We start from the raw sequence: 25,765 nt of genomic DNA on the forward strand, positions 1-25,765 counted from the left end.
GAGGTCAGGCACATACCAGGTGCTGACAATGTTTGTTAAATGAATGTCAGAGCTGGAAAGGACCGTGGTGATAAACCAACCACCCCCTGCCTCTTCTTCCTCAATTTCACACCTGAGGAAGCAGAATTTTAGAGAGGATAAGTGACTTGCTCAAGGTCACACGGTGCCTCAGTGATCGTTCAGGGCTAGAGATCCCCCCCGCCCGCCTGTCCATCCTTCCCACCCCACTTCCCCCCCCCACCACTTGCATTTACAGGAATGCCCCAGGCCCCAGTGCTGAACATCAATTGATTTCCTCCTCTTGGTTTTAGAAGGAGGACAGGTTTGGAAACAGAACATCCAACCATTAAGCCCTGGATCATTTTTTTTTTTTTTATTCGGAAGAGAAAGGGTTTCATACCCGGAGTGGGGTCTATACACAGACCACGGGCGGTGAGTACTGTGCACACACCTGCAACGTGAAGCCTGAGGTCTGGCGGGCAGTTATCTCGGTTCAGGTTTGTCCTTGGGCTCACTGCTTCCTCCCAGAGCCTGGTGATGCAGCGTGTCCTGGTAATTCTGGGTCATGAACTGGGTGCTGGCTTCAGGTTCGCCCAGGTGGAAGCGGCTCAGAAATCTGTCCATATTCCAAGAGCCTGGAAGGACAAACAGACCACAGGGAAGTAGTGAGAGAGAACCGTGGACTTCAGAGCTGGAAGGGGCCTGAGAGGGAGGCCAGCTGTGGGGAGCAGAGAGAGGAGGAGGCAGCCGTGGCCATCGGTCTGAGGGGTGCCCTCTGGCTCCTGGCTGCAGGGGCAGTCTCTGGATGTTAGCAGCGTCTGGGAAGGACGCTTCCTGGAGGACAACGGGGATGGCCTTTGGTCGGTTTCTCCAGGACTTTATTTGGCAGAACTCTGCCTTCTCACTCGTACGCAGAAAGGAAATGCCCAGTCAGGTTGGCTGCCCATTTTCTCCAGCCACCCCTCTTTTCCTGCAGGCTCTCCTGACTGAGGCCTGAATGCTTCTTTTCTTCATACCTGGTCAGCCCAGTTGCCGGGGCTGAGCTTGGCAGAACCGTCTATGCCGTTCTTCCAATCTCCTCCCCAGAAGCCCGGCCACCTCCCCCGGAGTCCCAGGAGACCTTGTGCGACAGGGTTCCTTCCCTGGCTGTGGCAGAGGTGAGAGGCAGGGCATAGGGCCAGGCTGCTTCTCCCTGCCCTGAAGACCTGGATCCTGGAGGGGAGCGGAGTGTGGGCGAGACATTCCCGGCCTGGACCCTGGGGAAGTCCAGTGGGTGCCCAGGTCAGAGGGGGCCTCCTCGGGGGAAGAGAACACAGGGGCATAGGGGGAGGTGCATCTTCTGGGACAAGTGTGAACAGGCCTAGCAGCAGGGCAAGGAGAGCGAGGCCCCAGGCACGGGGGAGAGGCTGAGGGAGGCGGTCAGAGGCATGTTCCCATGCTCTTGTTTCCCAAACCCTGGGCCTCAGGCACCCTCGGTGGGTGGTTGTCAGGTAAAATACAGGTTGCCCAGTTCAACTTGAATTTCAGAGGAGCAACGAATACTCTGTTAGTGTAAGTATGTCCCACATATTGCCTGGGCCATACTTATACTAGCAAATTGAATTGGACATCCTGTATTTATTTATTTATTTATCACCATCACTGCCCGCCCCCTGGGTTTTTTTCCCCTAAAATCTAGCAGCCTTCCCTGGCTGGAGGGAGTACTAGGGGTAGAGCCTGCCTGGAGTAGAGCTAGACAGTGGCTGATATAGCCTGAACCAATGGAGAACAGTAATCTCTAACACACGGAGAGCAGGAAGTGAGGGGCTGGCAGCCTAGATTCCTCCCTGAGCCGCCCCTCTACCCACCTGTGGTCCTTGGTCTACACCCACCTCCATTTTTAGCAATGAAGAAGGCAAATCCCCTCTACCTGCCACCCTCCCACACCCCCAGCTGTTTGCATTTCAAAGATGGTCTCAAGGAGAGGACAATTTTTAAACCAAAGACACAAAACAATGATAATAATAATAATAATAATAGCAATAACACGGATATAGTGCTTCCTATGTGCCAGGCACAGTTCTAGGAACTCCACACATATTCACTTAATCCTCACAAGGGGAGACTATATTTATTCCTAGTGCACAGATGGGATGGTGGTGCTGAGGGTGCCTGAGGCCCAGGGTTTGGGAAACAAGACCAGGTTCCGGTGCGGAAGCTTCTCAGGGGCACGGATGGGGGAGAGGACCTCTACGGGTTCCTTCAGGTCTTATCTGGCTGTAATTGTGAATGTGGTTGTGCATTCAAATTGGGCCTTTGAGGGCCTAGAAAATAGGTGCTTCGGGAGTTCTCTTGGGGGAAGGGCTGCATGGGATGGGCTGCTGCTGGGCTGTAGGACCCAATGCTGGGGATTTTCCACTAGAATGGGATGGAGGGAGGGAGGGAGAAAGGAGGGAGCAGGTACTCGCCTGGCTGTGGCCTTTGCACCCAGGGCACCCAGCGGACTGGAAAAGAATTGTAGTAACACGACCCTGGGAAAGTGTGTGTGTGTGCGTGTGCGTGTGTGTGTGTGTGCGCGTGTGCGTGTGTGTGTGTGTGTGTGTGCGTGTGCGTGTGTGTGTGTACATGCTTGTATATGTGCGTGTGTGTGTGCCTGCATACCAGGGAAAAGGTCATGGGTGAACTGGCGCATGGCGGGCACGGGGACAAGGGGGCCTTCCCCACGGAGCAGGGCAGGAAGGAACCTGGTGGCAGGGAGGGAATTGAAACTCATCACGAGATCAGAGCAAGTTGACGGAAAGAAATCCCCTGCACCCAGGGAGACCTTGCTCCCCTCTCCCAGCAGTCTGCTCTCTTGATTGAGCTAGGAGTGCCTGGGGGGCCTTGCAGCTGCTTCCGGGTCCCATTTCCAACAACGCTGGGGTCCTTGGGCAGCTCCGCAAGCCCGCCCCATCGCTCGGGAGACGGGGCCCAAGTGCCGCCTGGCTGCTAGCCTCTGCGGCCTCCTCCCCTGGCTTGGCCGTGACTCCTTACACCTCCGTTTCCTGCCACAGAGGGCAAGAAGAACTGACCCTGTGCAAGTTCTAGAAGGAAGAGGGGTGAGTCAGGCCCTCAGGGCTGTGTGGGGAGAGACGAGGAGTTTGGAGGCTGTGGCTTTTGCGGTCGCCGCTTTCTGTGGAAAGCCCCATCCTGTACGGCACTGCCCGGGTCCCTGAGCTGCAGGGGTCTGCTGCCATGCAGGAAGAGGGCGGCGCTGCTGCCTGTGCTCGGGCCACTCCCCTTGTACCCTGGACCCACCCTGGATGGGCTCTTCCTGGGATGAGGGCAGGAGTGGTGAGTACACTTCAAAGGCCTCTGTGGCAGGAGGCCTCCGGCCACAGGGAGGAAGGAGGAGGGTGTCTCCTGAGCCAGTGGCTGGAACACAGAGGCCTGGGCTCTTCAGGGCAGGGTTACCGCATATGATGTGCAGGTGGGTCCCTGCACAACCCTAGGGGGTGCTGCTTCCATCCAGCTAAGCCATACGCAGAGGCCATTTGCTCACTTACTGGCCGGTACTGATGGGGAAGATGTTAGAGGTTAGAGATGTTCCAGACCTGGGCCCGGAGGCGGGGAGCAGGGGAAGTTAGGTCACCTCATCTAAAGCCGTGGGGAGTGGGTGTTCTGAGCCCGATCTCTACGAGACACTGGGAGGGGGTGAATGACCCCTGTCATCAACAACTGGGAGGGAGGCTTCATAGAGACTCATCCTCTGAGTTTGAGTCCTGGGGACTGCAAGGCTGGAATGTTCGGGAATGGCCCTGGGACAGCTCCTGAACAGTTCATCTCTTCACCCCCGGCCTCCCAGATCTGTGGGGCTGGCTTACCACTGCTTGGGAGTGGCTCATCACACGGGCTGGACCACTCCCATTGGGCCTATCAGGGTTAAGAGGCATCCAAGAGACTGAGAAGGGGATGCTACACCCAGTCTAGCAACCCCCAGCCACCCCAGGATTCGGGAGAGCTGGGTAGACAGCACCTGGGCTAGAATTCAGAAGCTCTGAGCTGGAGGGAAATCTCAGACCCTGGGATCCAGGCCCCCCAACACTGACAGCTGCTTCCGGGGTCTGCCAGGCATGGGGGAGGGTGGCTTTATCCAGGCGCCACTCCTGCCCTCTACAAGTTTATAATATAGGACAATTAACAATGGACTAATAAGAAGCTAGGCCTTCGCAGGGTGGCCTCAGCCAGCAGCACAGCGTGCAACCCTGGCAGACGAGGTCCTGACCCAGCAGTGGTCCTGGAGTCTCTCCAGCAGTCCTACTCTTAAGACTTCCAACAGCACAGGACAGCGTTCCCTTGTGTCCTTGCTCCCACCTGACTTGTCATCTGGTCCTCAGTGGGCCCTCAAGCGTCCCCCTCTCGCTGGGAGGGAGGCCCCCATTTGGGTGAGCTGGGAACAAGGGGTGGGTTCTAAGCCTTCGGATGGGTCCCCTCAGCCTCTGCTGGGACTCACGGTGCCCAGCGCCTGGCCTGGGGCCGCCCTGTCACCCCAGGCCGGGAGCTGCGTCTAACCAAGGCAGCCAGGCTCTTCCCTGGCCTCTCCCTGCCCTCCCCCTGCCCTCCCCCTGTGCAGGGACACAAGTGCTTCCTGGCAGGGGACAGTGGCCCTGAAGAAAAGATAAAAACGGAACACCAGCCTAATAAGCGTCCCGCTGAGCGCCCGGCTCAGGTCTGTAATTTGTCTGACGCTTCGTGGGGCTGGCTGCGGTGATGGGAGTGCTGATGCCTTTCTGCTGAGATTAATGATGTCCTGGCGGTGGTGGGCGGGAGGCCCGAGCCTTTTATTTTTTGTGCCATTAAATGACATCCAGAGACTTCCACTCAGGAGCTGAAAAGCCCTCGTTCCATCACATCCAATTACTTCTGGAGGCTATTTGCTGAGGGGCTGATCCCGCTGGCTCGAGAGGCTTGGGGCCGAGGGGACCACTTTGACTTTGGCGGGAGTGAGGTTGGCGGGGGGATGCCAGGGGGATTTTCCGAGGTGGGGAGGGGTTACCTCCGGCTCCTCTGGAGAGGAGAACCCAGGAGAGCTGGAGAGCGGAAGTGCCATTCCTAACTATCCAGTAAGTGGATCACCCAGGCCTCCTCCCTCCGCCCTGTGGCTGGGGGCAGGGGTGGGGAAGGGATCGAGAAGAGTGGAGACTCGAAACGGTCCATTTCGCCTCCAGTTATCAATTCCAGCATTTGGTGGTGGTGACGGCTGGCTGGAGTTGCGGGTGAAATTTGGGGATTTTCTGTGGTTTCCCGATGACCTGTTCAATACAGATTTGGGCAGTTGATGTTGGGATCGACTGGGGCATGTTCTGGAAGAGGGCTGCCTGGGGCCTGTGGAGATGGCAGGCGGTTCCTAGCCAGGGCGCCTGTCTGACAGCTGCCCCCATCTGGGCCGCTGCCAGGCCCCCAGTCCTACCCGCTCTGCCAGGTGGGTGGGGCGCTTCGGAGGCAGAAGAGGGCTGCCTGACACAAGCCCACACGGTGACTCAGGGGCTGGGCCCCGGGGGCTCCTGGGGCCTGGCCAGGTGAACCACCATGGGAGGTCATGGGGGGCGGGAGAGGGGCTGTTCGGCAGTGGGCTGCATGTGTTTGTGTCTGTGTGTGTTGTGTGTGTTTGGGTTGGGCTGGTCTCCAGGCGGGGCCCCCTTCCCTGCTGCTTGGCCTGCACTGTGCCTCTCCTCACTGCCACCAGGCCTGGTGGATTTCCTCCCAGCCTTGGTCGCTCCGCGTGCTGCCTCCTACTGTTGACGCTGCTTGGAGCTCGGCTGCCTTCACGCCCTCGGCCCGTGCTTTCAAACATTTCCCCACGGCGCCCCTTATCTCAATCACCCACGGTGCCCCGCAGGCCTTTAGACGCCACAAGCAGGACTTCAAGCCCACTGCGTGGCAAGTCTCCGCCTGTCCCTCCTCTCTGACCCCTGTGGGTGGGTGGCTCGCCCAGAAGCTGTTCAGTTCAGCTGCCTGTGGTGCTGGGGAGCAGATTCTCGCTGCCTGGTCCGGAGCCCAGGGACCCTCCTCTGCCCGCCCCCGCTCCCCCATCCCATTCTGCAAGGAGCAGTCCCTCTGCAGGTCCCCGAGGCCAGCCTATGGAGGCGAGACCGAGCCTGGCGTGGCCCGTTGGCTCCCCTGGCTCTGCGGCACGGTTCTGGGCTCACTCACAGCCTTCGAGAGGCTTCTGGATTGAGTTGTGGCATGGAGGGGATTCCCCTGGCTCACCCTTGAGGAGCGTGACGCGGGCTCGTGATCTCCCTGGGCGAGGCGCTGAGGTGAGGCACGGCACAGGCCACAGCTCCCGGGACTCGTGGTCCCCATGCGGCGCTGGGCTACAGCCCTCCTCCAGGGGAGCGGTGTGTGGGTGTGTCGCTGAGGCCACCCAAGGCAGCGGGACAGCTTTGCTCCCTCTCCATCCCCACACCAGGGCCCAGAAATCTGGTGGTCGGGGTTGGGGGAGAGGGAATGTGGGTGAAACGGCTGCAAAGAGCATTTTGCCCCCGAAAGCAGAAGGAAGTGAACCTGCTATTAACTGCAGACCCTCGGTCAGCCAAGCCACTCACTGTTCTGGGCTCCGGTCTCCTCCTTTGCCCTGGGGAACAGTGGCCGCTGTGCTGCCCACCCCACACGGTCGGGCAAGGGGCAGGTCCAGGAGGGGCAGGGCAGGCTGGCGGAGAGGCTGGGCGTGCGCGGCCCCGCTGGCTCGGCGTTGGGACAGGGAGGGTGTGGACACCGAAATCGTCATTTGTGGGCACAGTGCTCACAGAAGCGGCTGCCTACGCAGGTGTTAAAGGAACTTGACCGTGAGGTGTGTTTGTGAATGTGGCATGTGAGAATGTGCAGATCCGTGTGTGTGTGTGTGTGTGTGTGTGTGTTTGAATGGGCACACGTGGGTGTGTCCCCTATACAAACACTCATTGATTCAAAGTCCACAGTGGGGACTTCCCTGGCAGTTCAGTGGTTAAGACATCGCCTTCTAGTGCAGGGGGTGCAGGTTCGATCCCTGGTCGGGGAGCTAAGATCCCATGTGCCTCGGGGCCAAAAAACCAGAAAACAAAACAGAAGCAATATTGTAACAAATTCAATAAAGACTTTAAAAATGGTCCGCATCAAAAAAATCTTTAAAAAAAAATAAAAAATAAAGTCCACAGTGGGCTGAGCCCAGAAACAGGTGGCAAAAAAGGGAACGTAAGACCAGAGTGAGCTCGGGGACTTCCCTGGTGGTCCAGTGGTAACGAATCCGCCTTCCAGTGCAGGGGACACGGGTTCGATCCCTGGTCAGGGAGCCCGCGTGCCACAATTAGAGAGAAGCCCCACACCGCAACGAAGAGCCTGCGTGCCACAACGAAAGATTCCCCCTGCCACAACTAACACTCGACACAGCCAAAAAAATAAAAATAAAAAAATAAATACTAAAAGCAACAAAAGAAAAGATAGAGGTGAGCTCTTCCCTCCAGGAATCTCTCTGGTCTCATGGTGGAAGTAGGACCCAGGCAAGAGAAAAATGTAAAGAAATACAGAAGAGAGAAAAGCAGGTAACTGAGGGCGTACAACAGGGTGTTTTGTGAGCCTGTGAGAGGAGCAGGAGAGGGCAGGGTAGGGTCGCCGACTGAGAGAAGGTGGCCCTGTGGCGTAGTTTTGAAAGGCGCCACGGACTGGTGTCCTGAAGGTGGGAAGGTGGTCCCGGTTTGGGGGAAGGGGGAAAATGTTCTGCCCGGGTCGGCCGGCAGAAGCAAATCAACTGTTGAGTGAGAAGGTGGGCAGGTTGACGTGAATGAAGAAGCAGGAGTCAGTGGGCATCCTGGCAGCGTGTGGTTCGGAAGGGTGTGAACCAACGCAGTGAGTGTGGACCCTCTTCAGACATGGGCCCCTCAAAGCATTCAGCTGGTTCCTCTAGAACCTGGAAGTCTGGAGGACAAATCCAAGGCTGCTGTGTAGAGAAAACATCGTGAATCCCAGATGAGCCCAGAGGCCTTATTCTAGGCTTTGGGTGTGGAGGGTGGGAGCAGGGGGATTGGGCGTGGGGGAGGGGAGTTAACTTGGAGGTCGAGGGTGCAAGTCCAGTGTATTACAGGCCCGAGATAATGCCACAGCTCCAAATTTGGGAAGGTGAAGTGTCGCCTTAGGGACAAATAGTGAAACTGGGCCAGCCCTTGTCAGAGGGCACCAGTTCAGGTTCTGTCGGCTTCAGTGTTCTCCCCCATTTGGGATGCGGTCATGCTTAAGCTATGTGACTATCTCCCTCCACTCTCTCTGTGAGCTCCTAGTACCTGCAGAGCTCCACCAGGTGATTCCATACATCCACGGCAGCAGGGATGTATTTCTGTACCCAGAGCACCCAGAACGGGGCCTCACACATACTTGACACTTAGCGTCATCTGAATGAACACAGAGGGCATTGGTGAACCATGCCAAGCGTGGTGGGGAAAATGGAACGGGGAGGAAGGAGCTGTGGATTTGAAAGGCAGGATTTTATAAACTAGGAGCAAGGTAGGTCCAAATCCGCTTCCAAGTCCCTGCTGTGGTCCCGGCGGCCCCGTATCTGATCGAAGACCTCTACTCAAAGCGTGTGGGGTTGGTAGGGTGAGTCACACCCTAATTTGTCTGGCAGAACTCGAAGGTGGGAGAGCTCGGTGAGGTGGGAGCAAATCTGTTCAGGGTCATTCACTGGTAGACCAAGTAGTCCAACCCCTAGTCTTGATGATGGAGAAATTGAGGCCCAGAGATGTGAGGTGGCTTGTCCCAGGTCACATGGTGAGAGTTTGAATGTCAAGATCTTCCATTTGCTGACCCCTTGTATGTCATCCTGGGGTCACAGGACAAAGAGGAATCCGGGAGAGGGTTTCAGTCCCCGGTTCTGAGCAATTCCACCTCCCCCACCCCGACCCCCAACACAGTCATACAAGTTCAATGAGAATAATCTCATGCTCCCTTCTCATCCTAAACTTGTCATACACGACTAAGTCCCAGAGAGAGAGGCAACCCCGCAGGACTGGGTCAAGTTAACCACCCTCCATGGGTGCCCTTCTAGCTGGGCTCCTGCATACTGACCTCTCGCCCGCAGCCTCCGGACGTTGTTCCTGCTCGTTCATCCAGGGCTCACCTAACCAAGGCTGGCTATGGCACGCATACCCTGGGACTCCCCACCTCCCTCCATGGAAAGAAAACTAGATCAGGGCTTCCCTGGTGGCACAGTGGTTGAGAGTCCGCCTGCCGATGCAGGAGACACGGGTTCGTGCCCCGGTCCGGGAAGATCCCACATGCCGCGGAGCGGCTGGGCCTGTGAGCCATGGCCGCTGAGCCTGCGCGTCCGGAGCCTGTGCTCCGCAACAGGAGGGGCCACAACAGTGAGAGGCCTGCGTACCGCAAAAAAAAAAAAAAAAAAAAAAAGGAAACTAGATCAAAGTAAGCCCCAGGGTCCACATTTCTTTTCAGGGCTCCTCATCCTGGCCTCCTGAGTGCTGGTCCAGCCTGGCGCAGCTGGAGACCCCCCAGCACCGTGTAGGTGCTTCAGAGACCGCCAAGGCCTTTGGAATTCCGCCATTGCGCATAGGCTGCTTCTGCTGTTACAGTCGCCCCTTGGGTTCATCCACACCACACGTCTCTAGGCCTCTGGAGGCCTCCTGTCCTCTCGCTCTGGTCCATCCTGCCTACCACTCCAGCGCCGTCATCTCTAAAGAGTGGCTTTTGCATGTTACTTCTCCCGCAAGCAATCTCCAGCAGCTCTCCAGGGCACCCACCAAAGTCACAGCTGTGCCGAGCTTCTGAGATCCTCCACAGCCTTCTCCCACTTTCTCCTTTCATAACCATCACAGGGGGCCTCCTTCTCACTTTTTAAAACAATCTTTGCCTCTGCAGTTTCCCCAGCCCAGAGCTCCCTTTTTCCTTCGCTCTCCTCCTGGCCCACGCCGGCCTCCTCCAAGTAGCCTCAGGATCATGTGGATTTGTAGATCATCTAGATCCAACCCCTCATTTTCTAGATGAGGAACCTGAGGCCCAGAGACATTAGCTGACTTGCTTAAAAGTCAAATCACTAGCTAGAGACTGGAAATCAACATATCCTCACCTTGCAGGAAAATATCTTTCACTCTTCCTGGCTGAAGAGGGTGTGTCATCCTGGAGGGAAAGGGATCCTGGGAAGGGACAGGACTGTCCCTAAGTCCACGTGATCTCCAGTTGTCCGTACAGCCAGAAACACAATTAAGTGCTTAATTATACGCCGCTCTGCATCATTATTTAAGTGTTTCCAAAGGAGAGTGTAAGCCTCTTGAAGGCAGGGAGCTTTCCCTGTGCCCTGGATTGTGTTCTCTCCAAAGCCCTTAGTACGGGGCGCGTGGAAGGCGTCACGTGGTATGGCTGGAACCCCGGCCAGAGCTTTCATCCGTGAGAATAATTTTATCATCTCCATTTCTGGCAGCAAACGAAACAGCATGGAAGCCAAAGGGACTCTGCCCAGGGGCAAGTCCGGTTCCTAAGTTTTCATGTGGATGGAAGGGGGGTGGCCATGGGAGTGCACGACCAACCATAGTCTGGGCGAAGATCCACAGGGGCTAGTAACGAGTTTCAGGCCCGATGGGTCTCCAGCTCCCCTGCCTGCTGTTGATATCATAGGAAAAGCACCCATGGCTCAGGAGGACGAGCCATGGCAGGGGTGGAGAAGGTCTCTGGTGCACACGCCCCTTTTCCTCCTCTGCCCCTTTCACTGCTCCTCCAGGCATCACCTAACGCTCCTTCCCCCTCCATCCCGCCCTCGGAGAGCACTCGGTCCTACGGAGGCGCCTTCAGGGGACTGTTGTGACCCTGACATTTAACGTGGTGATCGGAGGTACTGCCCTAGTTTATGCGACTCCCACACGTGTGGGGAAGCATCGTGGGCTGAGGTGCTAGTTTCCAGCCCCCGGAGATCACAGTGCTTGGACTGGCGGAAGGGGCTTCATGATGAGACAGGGACCCAGGGAATTGGAGAAATTGATCTTCGCCTGGGCAAGATACGTTTTTCTTTCCTTTCTCTCTTTGTATCCAGACTTGAAAGGGTGTCTTGGGCAGAGCCATTTAAACAGATTGACAGATTGGCAAGGTGCTGGGGGCACCTGGGGAAAGGTTCAGCAGTGGAAATGTTGCACCAACTCCGCTTCTAGGGCAGTCCAGAGCGTCCTGTGATTGGTGGCCCCTGCTCAGCACATCTGAAGGGCTCCATGCTCCCCTCCTCTCCTCTGGGGCCTGGGGCAGTAGGCTTGTAACAGTGCTTTCTCCGGCTTCCCAGTGGGTGGAGGTTGGTTAGGGTGACTGGGTAAGAGGAAATGGCTGATGACACCCACCCACCCTCCTGTCAGCCTGGGGGATGTGCCCTTTGTGCTCCCAAGTTGGCATTTGTGCATTCCTCATTCTCTTCCTTCCCTCATCTGGGGGGAGGGAGGTGGGGTGGGTCATAGAGTGCTCAGGGATTACTATATTTCCCACTTTCTTGAAGAGAAACCTAAGGCTCGGAGAGGGGGCATGGCCCACACGGGGTCAGGTGAGTCACCTGTGGCATCGGCACTACAGGAGCCAGGTGTCCTGGGTTCCCCAGCTCCCCAGCTCTGGTGGTAGGAGGACCAAGGCCAAGCAGCCTGGGTTAGCCATTGGGAAGCTATGGGAAATGGGTCCTCTGAAGAGTGCCGGGAGGGCTGTTCAGAGAAGCCAATGGAGGGGGCATGGCCAGGGAAGTCTTCACCCCACCACTGAGATGGCACAGAGCAATTAACGACCATTGAAGACAGACCGGCAGGGTGGCATTCCATGGCCCTCTTGCCCAGATCAGACTCAACTCTAGGGTACAATTACCTGCAGAAGTGGTGTGGGGTAGCTGCCTGCACATGCCATTTGAAACTACTGGGGGAGGGCTTCCCTGGTGGCGCAGTGGTTAAGAATCCACCTGCCAATGCAGGGGACACGGGTTCGAGCCCTGGTCTGGGAAGATCCCACAAGCCGCAGAGCGGCTAGGCCCTCACGCCACAACTACTGAGCCCGTGTACCACAACTAGTGAAGCCTGTGCGCCTAGAGCCCGTGCTCCGCAACAAGAGAAGCCACCGCAATGAGAAGCCTGCACCCTGCAATGAAGAGCAGCCCCCGCTTGCGCAACTAGAGGAAGCCCGCGCGCAGCAAGAAGACCCAATGCAACCAAAAATAAATAAATAAATTAAAAAAAAAAAAAAAAGAAACTACTGGGGGAGATGCTTCTCTCTTAGGCTCCAGTTACTCCCTTTGGGACTCTGCCTTATAGATCCACCCACCCCGCTGAAGCCACCATCTAGGACGATGGAACTTCTAGGGGGAGACCATATCTGATGCCAACATCTCTTTGAAGACACTCATCCCGGTTTATTCTCAAGAAACACCACCCTTTGACTCCACCTCCAAGGCTCACGGGTATGGTCAAGGTCCTGACTTCCCCATGAATTCACGAAGCATCCACTTCCACCCCAGAATTCATCCTGGCTTTGAAGGATGGGAAGGCCTTACCTCGAGTTTTGTTTTCTTTAGGAAGGAGAGAGATGGTCTTTCCTTCCTGAAGATAGATGAAGAACTGGTAGCGATGGAAGCCGCTTTGTGCTGGTGGGGAAGGAGGCTGGTAGGCTGTGGGTAGAAAAATGAGAGAGCACCCTCATGGGTATCCAGGGTATCCAGAAAAATGGAGCCCACCGCTCCACATCCCACAGTACCCAGGGGTTCCTGGCTATTCTGGGCAGGGGGAAAGAGAATCATTCTTGGTCCTTTTCACGGACCCCTCCTGGGGTCCCACCCACTGCAAACCACTAGGATTTATCTTTGGCAGGATCTCGTCTTCAGCAGCTTCATTTAAGAAGCACATTATCTGGGGTGGCGGGAGGAGGAGGTGTGGGCTGGTTGAAGGTCTTGGGTGCTGGCCGGGCTCTTGGGCCTTCCTGGGCCAGCGGGTGTTGGCGTTGTCCTCTTTTTGCTTTAGTCTGTCCTGATGGATGTCCTCCCTCAAGAGAAACTCATCTTCCTCTGCGAGTGTTTTTGGCAGGAGATTTTTATTTATTTTTTCAGCATTTCCTTATGAACTCAATCCCCAAAGAAGCCAATTTCTTGGCTGGATCCGGAGGATCTGGAAGTGGTTACGGGGGTGGGTGGGACTCGGTTCAAAGGTTTGATCATGGAAGCTGTAGGATCTGGGTGCTCGGGGCACCGGGAGCCGACGCAGGCTCTTCCGGAGGAGAATGCCTATCTCCCTTCCTTTCGCTCTTTGTGCGGGAGGTACTCTTTTTCGGGGGAGATGCGGGGTGGGGACATCTCTCATCCTTCCCCCAAGTCTATGCAGGGCCTTGGGGTTTTGCAGGCCGACTTTCACGGGCCATTCCAGCTGGGCCTCCTTCCAAGAGCGTGGGCCTCTTCCTCCCCCCCTTTGCTCCCTTCATCTCCCTTTCCAAGGAGCCAAGCATCTTCCTGGGGGTGGGTGGGGATGAAGTGTTTGCAAGGAGGATGCTGGGGGGAGGGAGTACCGGTACACTGTGGCCCCCTCCCTCTCCTGATCGTTAGACAAGAACCACTTGCTGCTCAGAGCTGTGGAAGCGTTCCTCGTGGTGCACTTCTGGCCACTGGGGCCTCCGGAGTGCCCACAGCCAGGGGAATTCCTGACTATTCATTTCTCCCTGGGTTTTTGCATTGCAGAGCAGATGTATGTGTGTGTGTGTGTGTGTGTGTGCGTGTGTGCACGCCCGCAGAATGAGAACAGCACAGGGTGTGCCAGGAGCCATGTGAATTTGTGTGAATTGGGGTCTCCGCTGGGGTGGGTGCAGGTGTTGGCGGAGCCGATGGGCATGGGAGCTGAGGCTGTTTTGGAGGGTCTCTGTCAGCGCGTGTGTACATGTGGGTAAACTGATGCTTTTTTACAAACACTGCCAACCAGTGAGGGAACTCAGTGGTTCTATGCAGCTGAGAATTTATCCTCGGGGGAGATAGAGACGCAACCCCCTCGTACTAGGACTTTCCTGAAGAGGTCTCCCTCCAAAAGTAGGGATGAGGAGAAAGGGAAGGGGGACACACTTGCAGAGCCACGTCTCAGGGCCAGGTCCTGGCTAAGTGCTTTCCCTGTGACATCTCCCTAACCTTCACCACAACTTGGTAAGGTGGGTGTCACGGCCATTTTCTGGATGAGGAAACTGAGGCTCTGAGAGGTGAGGTCAGGCCGACGGTCAGTGGTGGAGCTGGGCTTTGAATCCAGGCCCATCTGGTGCCCGAGTCCGCGTTGCTTTACGGAACCATGATGTTCGGTTGGTTTTTCTTGCTCAACCCTTTGCCAGAGGCCAGCTCACCACCTGAGCACCCCCTTCAAGTTGAGTGGAGGGCATGCCCTTGCTGGCGGGATCCCAGAGGGAGGGGAGGGGGGGAGCTGATGGTGAGAATGGGGGTGGGAAGAGGAGGGCATCAGAGAAAAGGGAGGTCCACGCAGCCACTCGCAGCCACATGGTGGGACTGGGGCAGGGGAAAGAGAGAGGGAGCAGAGGGAAGAGAGCTACCTGCCAGTCCCATGGAGTGGGGGCGGTTCTAGTTCTGGGTTCTCTCCCAGCGGAGCCCTGCAGGTTACTGTGGGCTCCATTCCTTACTGGTTGTGTGACATGGGGCAGGTGGTTCTGTGCCTCAGTTTCCTTCTCTTTAAAATGGAGATATTGATGGCAGCGACCTTAAAAGGCAGTTGTGCAGATAAGATCAGAGCGTCCAAGTAAACCGCTGGCTGAGCGCTTTGCACACTGTGAAGCGTCCACATAAAGTTGTATCGCTGTGATTCCTGTGATCACCCTCACTGCCCTGGCTGGGGGGAAGGGGCGCTGGAGGGGCTTACTCACGTGATAACTCCTGGCCCTGAATCTTCCCCTTCTTCATGTCAGCGCCCTGAAAATAAGAGACAGGCACAGGCGAGGGTTACTCCTGGGGCAGCAGGAGGCCATGCCATCACACTTAGTCCAGGTGGGCCCTGCTGAGTTCTTTCTCTCGGAGGGAGTAGGCTGGAAGAGGAGGAAGCTGTCCGGCTGTCCTGGGGGACGCCGCCAGAACGGCCCGTGGGGTTTGGAATGGTGCCTTGCGGGTCTGGGGAGAGAGGACAGGTGCAAACATTGCTGAGGGTGGCCTGGTGGCGAGGGATGGACCCCTGATCTCTGGAGAGCCTGACAGGACCCTTCCAGAAGGGCTGCCCCACTCTCACCCTCTGTGCCCCCAGGCTGGGCCCAGGACGCACCTCTGGGGCCTGTGGGGTCTGGTGAGATCTAGGGCGGGGCTGACCATCCTCACTGCTTGCCCATCCTCTCGGGTTCTCTTTGGGGCCTTCAGAATACTCGGCCGATGGCTGCCTGAGCAGCCAGAAGGGCAGGGAAGGGCCGGAGGAGGCCGGACTCCCTGATTCGGAGGCAGCTACTTCCCCCAGCCTCAACCGGACTCAGCCCAGCACCCTGGGCCGGTGGGACAGCTTCAGTTTCCCGCTTTCTCTTCCTCCCCCTCCCCTCCCTTCTCCCCTCTGCTCAGTGTCTGTGGGATCATGAGGTGATCCCGGGGCGTGGGCGGGGGGACGGGGGTGCTAATTACTGTTTGTGCAGGACCCGGAGATGCTCAGATGAAAGGCGCTGGAGCTGGGGCCCTGGTTTTGTGCCACAGCTCAGGGCGCCATGCCAGGGCGTCCTGCGGCCCCTCGGTGTGGGGTTTCATAGCCTTAATGATGGTGATTAGCCTGGCTCTTCACTGATTCTGCCGGCACCTAAGTGTGCCCTGGCCACCTTTACACTGAGCCCTTGTGGTGCAGCCCCTGCTCCTTCCCCTCGAGAGAGGTGCTCAGGGTGGAGATGGGGGGCGATGGGGATGGGGGAGCGTGAGGCTTCTTCTCAGTTCTCTGTGGAGATTCTCAGACTCACCTGGGTGACCCAAACCCTAGTGTGGTTGACTTTTTACCAAATGTAAGCCCCTCCCCGCATTCCAGAGCCTCTCCCCCACCATTCTCCTCTTTAGGCGGCAGCCTGCCCTCTGGCTGTTCTCACTTCGGGCCTTTTTTTTTTGTGTGTGTGTGGTACGCGGGCCTCTCACTGTTGTGGCCTCTCCTATAGAGGAGCACAGGCTCCGGACGCGCAGGCTCAGCGGCCATGGCTCACGGGCCCAGCCGCTCCGCGGCATGTGGGATCTTCCCGGACCGGGGCACGAACCCGCGTCCCCTGCATCGGCAGGCGGACTCCCAACCACTGCGCCACCAGGGAAACCCCCTTCGGGCCTTTTTTTCCAGAACGTCCCTCTCCCCCAGGCTCCTCTGTGTCCATCTAGGTTACCTTTGGTCGGAGGAGGGGCAGGAGACTGCAGAAGGACGGACCGCCCCCCCACTTTGAGCCCCCCTCCCTCCGTTTCCTTCACGTCCTTTGACATCCCTGCCCCTTCCCTCCCCCGGCTCAGGAGCGTCCAGGAGCCTGTCAGACGCAGCAGAGCGCGCTCCCTCTGCCTGGCCTTCCCAGCACAGCCCCCTTCCCCTCAGTATCAGGCCGGGGTGTGGCCAGGGGTCAATAGGATGCCAGGACGGGGCGGGGGGCACAGAGGCCCCTCCCCTGGATACCCTTCTCTCCCGGGAGAGGCGGGGAGGGCCCTAGGCCTCGCAGCCACTCTCCCCAGATAGGTCTCTGAAGCCCAGCCCAGCCCGGCCTCCTCTGCCTTCCCAGCCTCCCCCTCATTCCTTTCCAAGTCATCCCGGCCAGCAGTTTGTTTAAACAAAACAATAGCAACCTAAGCCGCCTGTTTCTTTTCAATTCCCCACAGGCTCTGGTCCCACCCAGAGTGATAAACAGGCCTCTCTCCTGGTGAGAGCGCAGGGAGGGTTTGAGGGTGAGGATGGGCCCTGGGCCCGTGAGGTCAGAGCAGTGTGGAAAGTCTGATGGCAGCCTTGGTCAGGGTGGGGAGGCTCTCCGTCCCTCCCTTTTACTCCGGGGAGTCTTTTCTCCCCGACTGGGGCCAGCTTGGCAAAGACGCACGCAGAGCCTTGGATTCGTCAGTAGAGCTGGCGGCCCTGCCTGCCCGCCTTCCCCTGCCCGCTGCCCCTAAGCTCAGCTGAGGCAGCTGCCGCCGGCCCCGAGCAGAGGGCACTAATGGCTTTGAGAGCCTTTAGGGTCTCTCCGGAGCTTGTCCCATGGACAGGTGCTGGTCCTTGCTGGAAGGAAGAGCACAGAGTGAAGGCTCTGGGGAAGGCGCAGGCCGTAGAAGGGCTCCCTGAGTGTGGTCAGCACGGCTGGTACGTACCCGCGTTGGGCTGAATATTGGCGAAGCTCCCTCTGGGCCGTAAATCTTCCCTCCTTGATCTGTCCTTGGGGGCCTAAAATTTCTGCCGCAGAATCAATATCTGGTGGGGGACTCAGGAAACTAAAGCCAAAGGGTGAGAAAGTTGAGTCCCCAAGGTCAGACGACTTGTCCAGAGACTTACGAGCAGTGAGTGGGAGAATCCCAGAATGTTCCAGGAGGAGGGGGCCCCAGGCCCTTCGACCTTGGACCTGCAGTGCTGACCTGTGCCTCTTCTAGGACATCATGACCATCCCATCCCTCCTCTAGGAGGCGTTCTGGGGAAGACCATTATTAACGTACACAGATATCACCCAGAGGTCTGGGGCTGCTGTGGAAGTGGCCTACCTTTCCCCTCACCCCATGTGAAAACGTGAGGTCTCCTAAAACATCTTCGTGGCTTGGTGTGTCACATGTAGCCTGAAGTCACCTTAGAAAACTGGAAGCCTCTGGGGACGGGAGAGATTCAGGGACATTTTGAAGGCAAGAGGGGGAAATCTATCGTTCAGAGCACTTCCCAGGGAGACTGGGCTGAGGGAAGTGCCCTGAGGGTGGCGATGAGCCCAGCATCTGAGGACCAGACCCCATACCTGTCAAGTCTGAGCACAGCAGAGCTTTAGCAGGAGAGCCTCAGGAGGGGAGGGGCTGCCTCACCTCCACCCCCTCCCCAGCCCCCAGGTACGCTGCTCCTCTTGGACCCCGGGCACAGACAAAATTTCCTTTCCCTTACTATAGCTAAGACAGGTGGACATTTTCAAAAGGAATTTGTCTAAATGCTGATTTTAAAAAAGAAATCATGGCCTAAATGACAAACAGTATAAAAATAGTTGGATTTCTAATCCTCAAGACCACTGAGAAGCCCAGGATGGGTTTTTCAGGAGTCAGGACAGAAGCACCGGAGGTGTTTGGTCAGTGTGCTTTGGGAGGATGTCCTGGGCCCTTCTAAGACACGGGGACTCGGTGGGCTTGGGAGAGCATCTCCTTTCCTTATCAGCATCCTCTGGAAATGGGGAGCCCGATACCCATCACCCTCTTAGCAAGGAGAGGGGAGGAAAGGGCACAAAATTGCTCAATCAGACCCTTAAATGCTCAGGATATAAGACAGCCTCTCCTTTTTCTTAGAAGTTGGTGCCCGATGTGTGCATGTGTGCATACGTGTGTGCATCCGTGTATGTACACGTGCATGTGTGTGTCCATGGCTTCCTGGCATGGGAATTAGCACAAATTATTCTAATTGCGGAGAAGAATCTCAACTCTATGGACCCTTTGCAGGAACTTCCTGGTTTATAGAACACGAGATTTCTTTTCCAGCTCTCTCCCACCTCAAGAACCCATTGCTGGCTTCCCTGGTGGTGCGGTGGTTGAGAATCCGCCTGCCGATGCAGGGGACACGGGTTCGAGCCCTGATCCAGGAAGATCCCACATGCCGCAGAGCAGCTAAGCCCGTGCGCCACAGCTACTGAGCCTGAGCTCCAGAGCCCGCGAGCTGCAACTACTGAGTCCACGTGCTGCAACTACCAAAGCCCATGTGCCTAGGGTCCGTGTTCTGCAGCAAGAGAGGCCACGGCAGTGAGAAGCTCGCGCACCGCAAGGAAGAGTAGCCCCCGCTCACCGCAAATAGAGAAAGCCCGCACGCAGCAACGAAGACGAACACAGCCAAAAATAAATAAAAATAAAATAAATAAATTAATATATATATAAAAAAGAACCCATTGGGTCTTGTTAAGCTAGTTTGGAACTGGCACATGAGATGCTTAAGAAAAGTTGAGGTTCAACGGAGAATCGCAGCAACTCCATTCTTGGACCAGGGCGATGCAGACTGTCGCACCAGAGTTGTTCTGAGTGGCTTGTCTCAGAGCAAGTAAAGAGCACAGTGCTGGAAGCTGGGAGCTGCCCCCCCGACCCCCCAGCCTACATTTGTAATGAGCTTTTAGGGTTTATTCTCCAGGGCACTGTCCAACCAATGGATCTCATAGCAGCCCTTGCGTGGGATGGGCAGAGATTGGTCTCCCCATTTGACCGGAGAGAAACACAGAGAAGCTTCAGCTTCTCAAGGTCAGGGACTATATCCTCTCCATCTTTGTAGCCCTTAGGATGCTTTGCACATAGCAGGGGTAGTAGATGTTATCCATGCCCTGGCCCATCCCCTGGCTCACCGGCTCCACTTTCAATCTGCTTCTCCTGGTCCCAGGGTCAGCACTGGCGTCTTGAGCTCACTTCACCCCCTGTGCATTAGGGCAGGTGTGCTGGGGCATTAATGTTCCCTGGCAACAGCTCTTAACCAATGGCTGATGGGAACTGGTGCGTAAGTGCTCCGGGTACCCCCAGTGGAACTTGTTTGCTCCTGAACCTTCCTTGGGTGCCTTCCTTTTCCTGTCTTACCCGCTGCCTTACTGGTGCTCTCTTGTGTCCCCTTTAAAATAAACTACTTGTACTGATATCCTTGTCTCAGGCTCTGCTTCTGGGGGACCCCAAGCTAAGACAGTAAGGGTCCAATAAACATCTGTGGGATGAATGGAGAGATGAGTGAAGGCTTTGTCCAAGGTGTCCTAGGCAGCTGACTCTTGGTCCTGACCTCTTCTGATGAGACCTCACTGCTGCTGTCTGGACCTGGATCCTTCTGCCCTCCCGGGCCAGACCCTAGAGTTGCCTGACAGAATTGGTCCCTGATATATTAAGCCCTTGGAAAACCACAAACAGATGAGCCAACTAGATGAAAGTCACCTCGATCTTTCGTTTCTTGTCCCCTTGGGGACAGCCAGAGAGCTACATTCCCTGAGAATGAAGGGTTCAGAGATGCCCCTCCTCCAGGCTGGGGAACCCCTTAGGTAAGATTTGGATTGTGAGGTCTGGAGGGTGGGGAAGGGGCCTGGCTCAGCACTGGGCCTTGCTGGGAGGCTGGCCCAGTTTCTTCACTTCCCTTCAGTTACCTCCAGGCAACTGCCCGCCCACCTGGGCTTACGTGAAGGCCCCAGGTACTCGGGCTTGCTGACCCCTCGAGCAGAGGGTCAGCAGCACATTTCCTTGAGCGTTAGGGAGATGATTTAATCTCTTCATTCACCTCTTTCCATCTGGGCGGGAGGATGTAATCGCTTCTCCTGCCTGGCTTCAAACCTCAGTCAGAGTGGGAAGTTGTACATTTTGATCTCTGGGTGGGTGGGGCGGGGGCATCGGGAAAGTCCTGAACTGGAAATGTGAGACGCACAAGGGTGTGGTGGAGACGAGTAAGAGCCGAGGGAGAAACGAGCAAAACTCGGGGGGAAAATGGGGAAAATAAGACAGAGTTCCAGGCTCTCTGACACTGGCACCAGACGAGAGAGCTCCCTGCTGTTTTACACAGCTGCCTGCAACCTGCCAAGTGGCAAAGGATCTAGGAAAAGGCGCAGGATTGGAAAGTGCTACCCAGCAATCTGTGGATTCTGCAATTCACAAGGGGTAAGTCAGTGGAAGGCACTGACAGCTCCTGGGCTCTGAGATCTCCAGGGGCTGCGGCTGCTGGGCCGCCTAACACCCACCTGGAGAGGACCCAGCCCCGGAGACTGTACCTGCCCCAAGGGAAAGGCTGCGATCAATTAAAACTATGGCTTGCTTTTTTGTCCTGGGGCTGGGAAAACGGGGGGCCGGCCACCAAGGCGGGTGGAGTGGAATCCGTGGGAAGTGGTGAGAAGGAGGCACAGACATGAGCCCTTCTGGGAGCCAAGTGCTTCCAGACTCCAAGGTGTAGGATGGCCGATTATTTTGGGCACTGGTTTCCCTCAAGAAGGGTCAACATCAAAGACCTGATAGTCTCCTCCTGGCACCTTCATGGGTGGTGGACTGCGTGGCGTTTTCTAAAGATGGGCTGCACCATCTTTAGAAGACACCAATGGATGGCCAGGAGATTCTGGTATTTGGTTCCAACTGGCAATAGGACCCCTGGGTTTTGATTCCTAGTTTGGCTTCAGATCTGGAGTCAGTTACTTCCCTGGGTCTCCAGATGCCAAAATGAGTTGGGGTGAGGTGGGGTGTTGCTGGTCTGCTTCTTGGCGTAAGTAGTTACTCAGATGGGAGGAGCTTCACCACTCTCCACAACACTGGGTGAAGAGGCAAGATTTCCCAAGGCCAGGGTCAAGGTTGCTTGTGGTCTAACAAGTACAGGTTGTCTAAGCCCTTTGTTCCAGGCCATATGGAGATGCGAGTGGTTCCCAAATAAGCCACCGTGTCTTGCACCTGTGTGTATGTGACAGTATCTAGCATAGGGTTAGCCCTGAGGCATGATGGCTGGGGAGATGGGTAGATAAATGAATCAGTTAATGAGAACCCCTGTGAAATCGAAAATAAGAAATATGAATTAAGACACATTTTATGGTATTGAGGAACTCATGGTCTAGTGGGGCAGATACATCAATAAAGAAATAACTGTATTATAGGTCTAAATAATTGCAGTCTATAGGAAATGTTGAAGGAGCAGAGAGGAAGGAAATTGTAATTGCTTGGGGGTAGTAATCAGGGAAAGCTACTGAAAGGGGGCTGTACTCGATCCGGGCTTTGAAGGGTATGTAAGAGTTTTCCAGTTTTCCAGTGGACAGGATAGGGAGGGGAGGGGCAGTTTACGTTGAGGAAACTGCATAAGCAATCTATAAATATGTCAACAAGGTGTGACAAGAACAGGTGGGTCTGGAAGAAGCTCAAGTTGAGGCTGGAAATGTAGGCTGGGGTTAGGCTTGAATGGCAGGCAGTGCTTCTGATTTCTGAGAATTGCAGCCATCAGCAAACCAAACTTTGGGCCCACAGACCCCAGGCAAGACTCTTTCTGTCTTCCAAATGCTCAGCAACTGTGTCCCAGGAGCATCATCAAAGGGGGTTGGTCAGCTGCCTCTCCGGTCAAGAACAAATCTGGGTGGGGTCAGCTTTGGGACACTGCCCATAGGTGGCAGGTCAGGGCTGGATGGAGCTGAACCCTGCGACCATGGCCTCACCCAGAACAGGTGCTCCTGGGACCCCTGAACCCCAACCCATCCCTTTTACAAACCGTAACTTTTTCAGTTTTAGATCATTAAAGGACAGCATGTTCACTGTAGAAAAAATTTAAAACACAGAAGAAAATAACTGGAAAGAAAAAGAATCCCCTGGATCATTCTGCATAGAGATAGCTGCCCTGAGAACACCAGGCCTCCCTTCTTTGCATCTGGATCCCAAAGCTTCTTGTCATGCAAGTGTCAGCTTTGAGCCCCTGGTCCCTTCTGGGGTCTGCACTGGCTGGACTCCCATCTGCTTGGGGAAACGTGCCTTAGTTACTCTCAGTATCTGAAGCTCAGAGTCTGGGTTGGACCTCAGGAGATGGTGGACCCACCCCTCTTTGACCCTGGCCTGTCACAGGTCACCCATTCTCAGGACGTAGCATCTAGGTAGGGTTAGGAAGAGGGTGGAAAGGAAAAAAAGGAATAAAGAACACAACGTATGGTCTTATTAAACTTGTCCCACTTAGAAATAGCCAAGAAATGTTAAGATAGATTGAGAGCAAATATCATGAGGTGATAGTTAAATATAATTATTATGCATCAGTGTCAGCTTAGGCTAAAGACTGCCGTTTCTAGACACACGGAACGAACGCTGAAGCTTTCAGGACCAACAACAGGTTGCCGGAATGGCTCATTTACCTGGAATCATGTAGGGAATTGGATGTTTTTCATAAGAACATTTCCCTGATCTCTTGGATCTTATATTTTTAGCTCCCCAACTCCTTTCATCTTAACTATTTTGGATAGCCATCTTATTAAAACACTAGTTCTCATGTTCTTCAACACACACACACACACACACACACACACACACACGGATAATACCTTATGTAATTTTAAACACCATTGTGGTTGTCACAGTGAGTAGCCAGTTTTGCACCCTGCGACAGCACAGGACTGTAATGCTCAAAAACAAATACAAAGAACGGGCCATTCAGCCTTCCGCCTGCTCAAACCTCCTCAGGGTCCAATAATTTAATATTGACGCAGTGGTCAGTACATAAAGAAAGGGGAACCACCTCTTGTGGGGCGCCTACAACGTGGCAAGCATTCCGCCAGCATCTTTTTTTTCTTTTTTTTTTTTTTTTTTTTGCAGTACGCGGGCCTTTCACTGTTGTGGCCTCTCCCGTTGTGGAGCACAGACTCCGGACGCGCAGGCTCAGCGGCCATGGCTCACGGGCCCAGCCGCTCCGCGGCATGTGGGATATTCCCGGACCGGGGCACGAACCCGTGTCCCCTGCATCGGCAGGAGGACTCTCAACCGCTGCGCCACCAGGGAAGCCCTCCACCAGTATCTCTACGCAAGTTAGATCACTCCGGTCCCCGCCTCGCAGCCCATTTCCCACTAAGGTGCGGTGACCCTCAGGACACCCAACCCTGCCGCCAGCACCGCCAATGGGAGGATGAAGACCCTCGGTCCTGCTGAGGGAGCTGAGCTTCGTGGTCTGGCTTCTGGCGCTGCAAGAACCAGGGAAATGTTGCCATCTGGTTAAAAGCAGCCCCACTGGATCCGTGACTGAGCTGTTAACACAGCCGTTCCAAAGGGCAACCTGGGCTTCAGTCCAATGTCATTACCAATTAGCTGCATGACTTTGAGAAAGACACTATTTCCCAGCGTGTCAGTTTCCGTACCTGTAAAGTGGCTGTGATAATGATACCTGCCCTGGTTTCCTCACAGACTCGTGAAGATGAAATTAGGAAATGGGATAGGCTGAAGTCCCACAGTGCCATCTGAGGGTAAGGGTCATGACGGCTCCCTTCCCCGGGCTCAGCGAGGAAGGAGAGGCGTGAGGCCACTGCTGCCCAGGCTAGCGGGGGGGACACTGCCCCCAGCCTCCGTCAGTCCGCCCTCAGAACCCGTCCCGCGAGCTGTGACGGGCCCAGGAAGCCTCCTGGCAGGGTCAACCTCATGAGGCTAATGGCTGTGCCGTGGGCTCGGCAGTTACTCAGCTGTAAACGTGGGGCCCGTCCTGCTGGGCCTGCATCAGCCAGGGTGCGCAGAGCGCGTGGCACATAATGTTTATTAATACGCCTTGATGAGGGGCATTAGTATCTCCTAATGACACCATCTGAGCCTGGTCTCCTTCCTTCTCCTGCTCCTTTCTCTCCCCCATCCCGTGGAGACACACACCCACTCACAGACAGAGACGAGGGCCCCCGGAGGAGGGACAGGAGGCAGAGCTGTCCCAGGAGGCAGGGGCTGGGATGGGGGTTGAGCCACAGGGGTCCGACAGAGGATCCAGGATGAGGGAGGAAGTAGGATGCTGCTGGCTCGGCTGTCAGGTGGGAAGCTGGCCAGAAAGTGCTCGCTGATGGGAGCAAGGGAAGCAAAGCAGTGGCAAGACTTTACCAAAACGGGAAGGAGCGGAGCAGCGTGGGGTGGGGTGAGACAGGAGAAGCTGGAGCTGGGGCGGGGCTGAGCCCTGGTGGGAGCAGGAGGGAGAGAGACTAGAGGTCTTCTGGTCCCTCTAGGGCAGGGCGGGGCTGAGAAGGGGGGCGGGGGGGGAGGGGTGAGAGCCAGGGGAGGGGAAACAGCGAGTCACGCTCACTCAGGCTCACACGTGCTCACAGCCACATACATCCACACACTCCCAGCACCCCCCATGTATGCACACACGCTCATACACACACGTGCACTCACGTGCACACTTACAGATACATGATCGCACACCCCTCAACTCACACATGCCCTCACATGCTCACATAGATACATGTCCACAGTCACACACACGTTCACGCACAGCCTCCACACGCTCAGACACGCTCACACGTCCGCACAGTCACACACACACGCTCACTACACACACAACACACTTAGTCAATGCACACTCACATACACCTCCCCACCTACACACGTATGCACACATGCCCACACACACTCACATGCTTTCACACATACACACTCACACATGTTCACATATACACGGTCACACACACAGGGCCCTCCACCTCGCACACTTATGCAACGCACATATACACACAACACACAGGCACGCTCACACACGTGCTCACATGTACACACACATGCTCATACAACATGCACTCACATACACATACATACACATGCTCACACTCTCACGCATATACGCTTAACATGCATCCACATACACTCATGTATGCACGCTTGCACAGGCACTCATACACACACGTGCTCACACACACTCCCTCTCGCAGGCAGCTTTCATTGGTGGGTATGTCGGGGCGGAGCATGAAGGGAGCTGCCGGCTGCAGGGCACTGGGGAAGGGGGCCAGGGCAAGGCTAAAGCGTGGACAGTGGGATTAGGAGAGGTGGGTGTGGGAATCTCCAGGCAGAAGACCAGGACAAAGAGATGGCCGAGTAGGACTGAGGGCTGCGAGTACGAATTGAGCTGTTCTCTGTCCACCCTCCGAAGTGTGAGCGCCAAAGGGCTGGGGATGCAGGAAGGAAGGGGAGCCCTGGCAGGAGAGGAGGTCGGCTAGGAGT

General features: G+C 55.9%; 1 protein-coding gene across 2 annotated transcripts in view; it reads right to left on the reverse strand.

Annotated features, from left to right (window-relative positions):
* Positions 1-359: 359 nt before the first annotated feature.
* The window catches only part of PEBP4 (phosphatidylethanolamine binding protein 4), a 257,125-nt gene continuing 231,719 nt past the window's right edge, over positions 360-25,765 (reverse strand). For both annotated transcript variants that reach the window (XM_060015166.1, XM_060015165.1), the window contains exons 5-7: positions 14,851-14,896; positions 12,506-12,619; positions 360-635 (exon numbers count right to left, since the gene is read on the reverse strand). In XM_060015166.1, the coding sequence (XP_059871149.1) occupies positions 484-635; positions 12,506-12,619; positions 14,851-14,896 (312 nt within the window). In that variant the 3' untranslated portion in view covers positions 360-483. The remainder of the gene's footprint in view (positions 636-12,505; positions 12,620-14,850; positions 14,897-25,765) is intronic.

Source organism: Delphinus delphis, chromosome 6 (genome assembly GCF_949987515.2).
Source record: "Delphinus delphis chromosome 6, mDelDel1.2, whole genome shotgun sequence".
NCBI classification, from domain to species: Eukaryota; Metazoa; Chordata; class Mammalia; order Artiodactyla; family Delphinidae; genus Delphinus; species Delphinus delphis.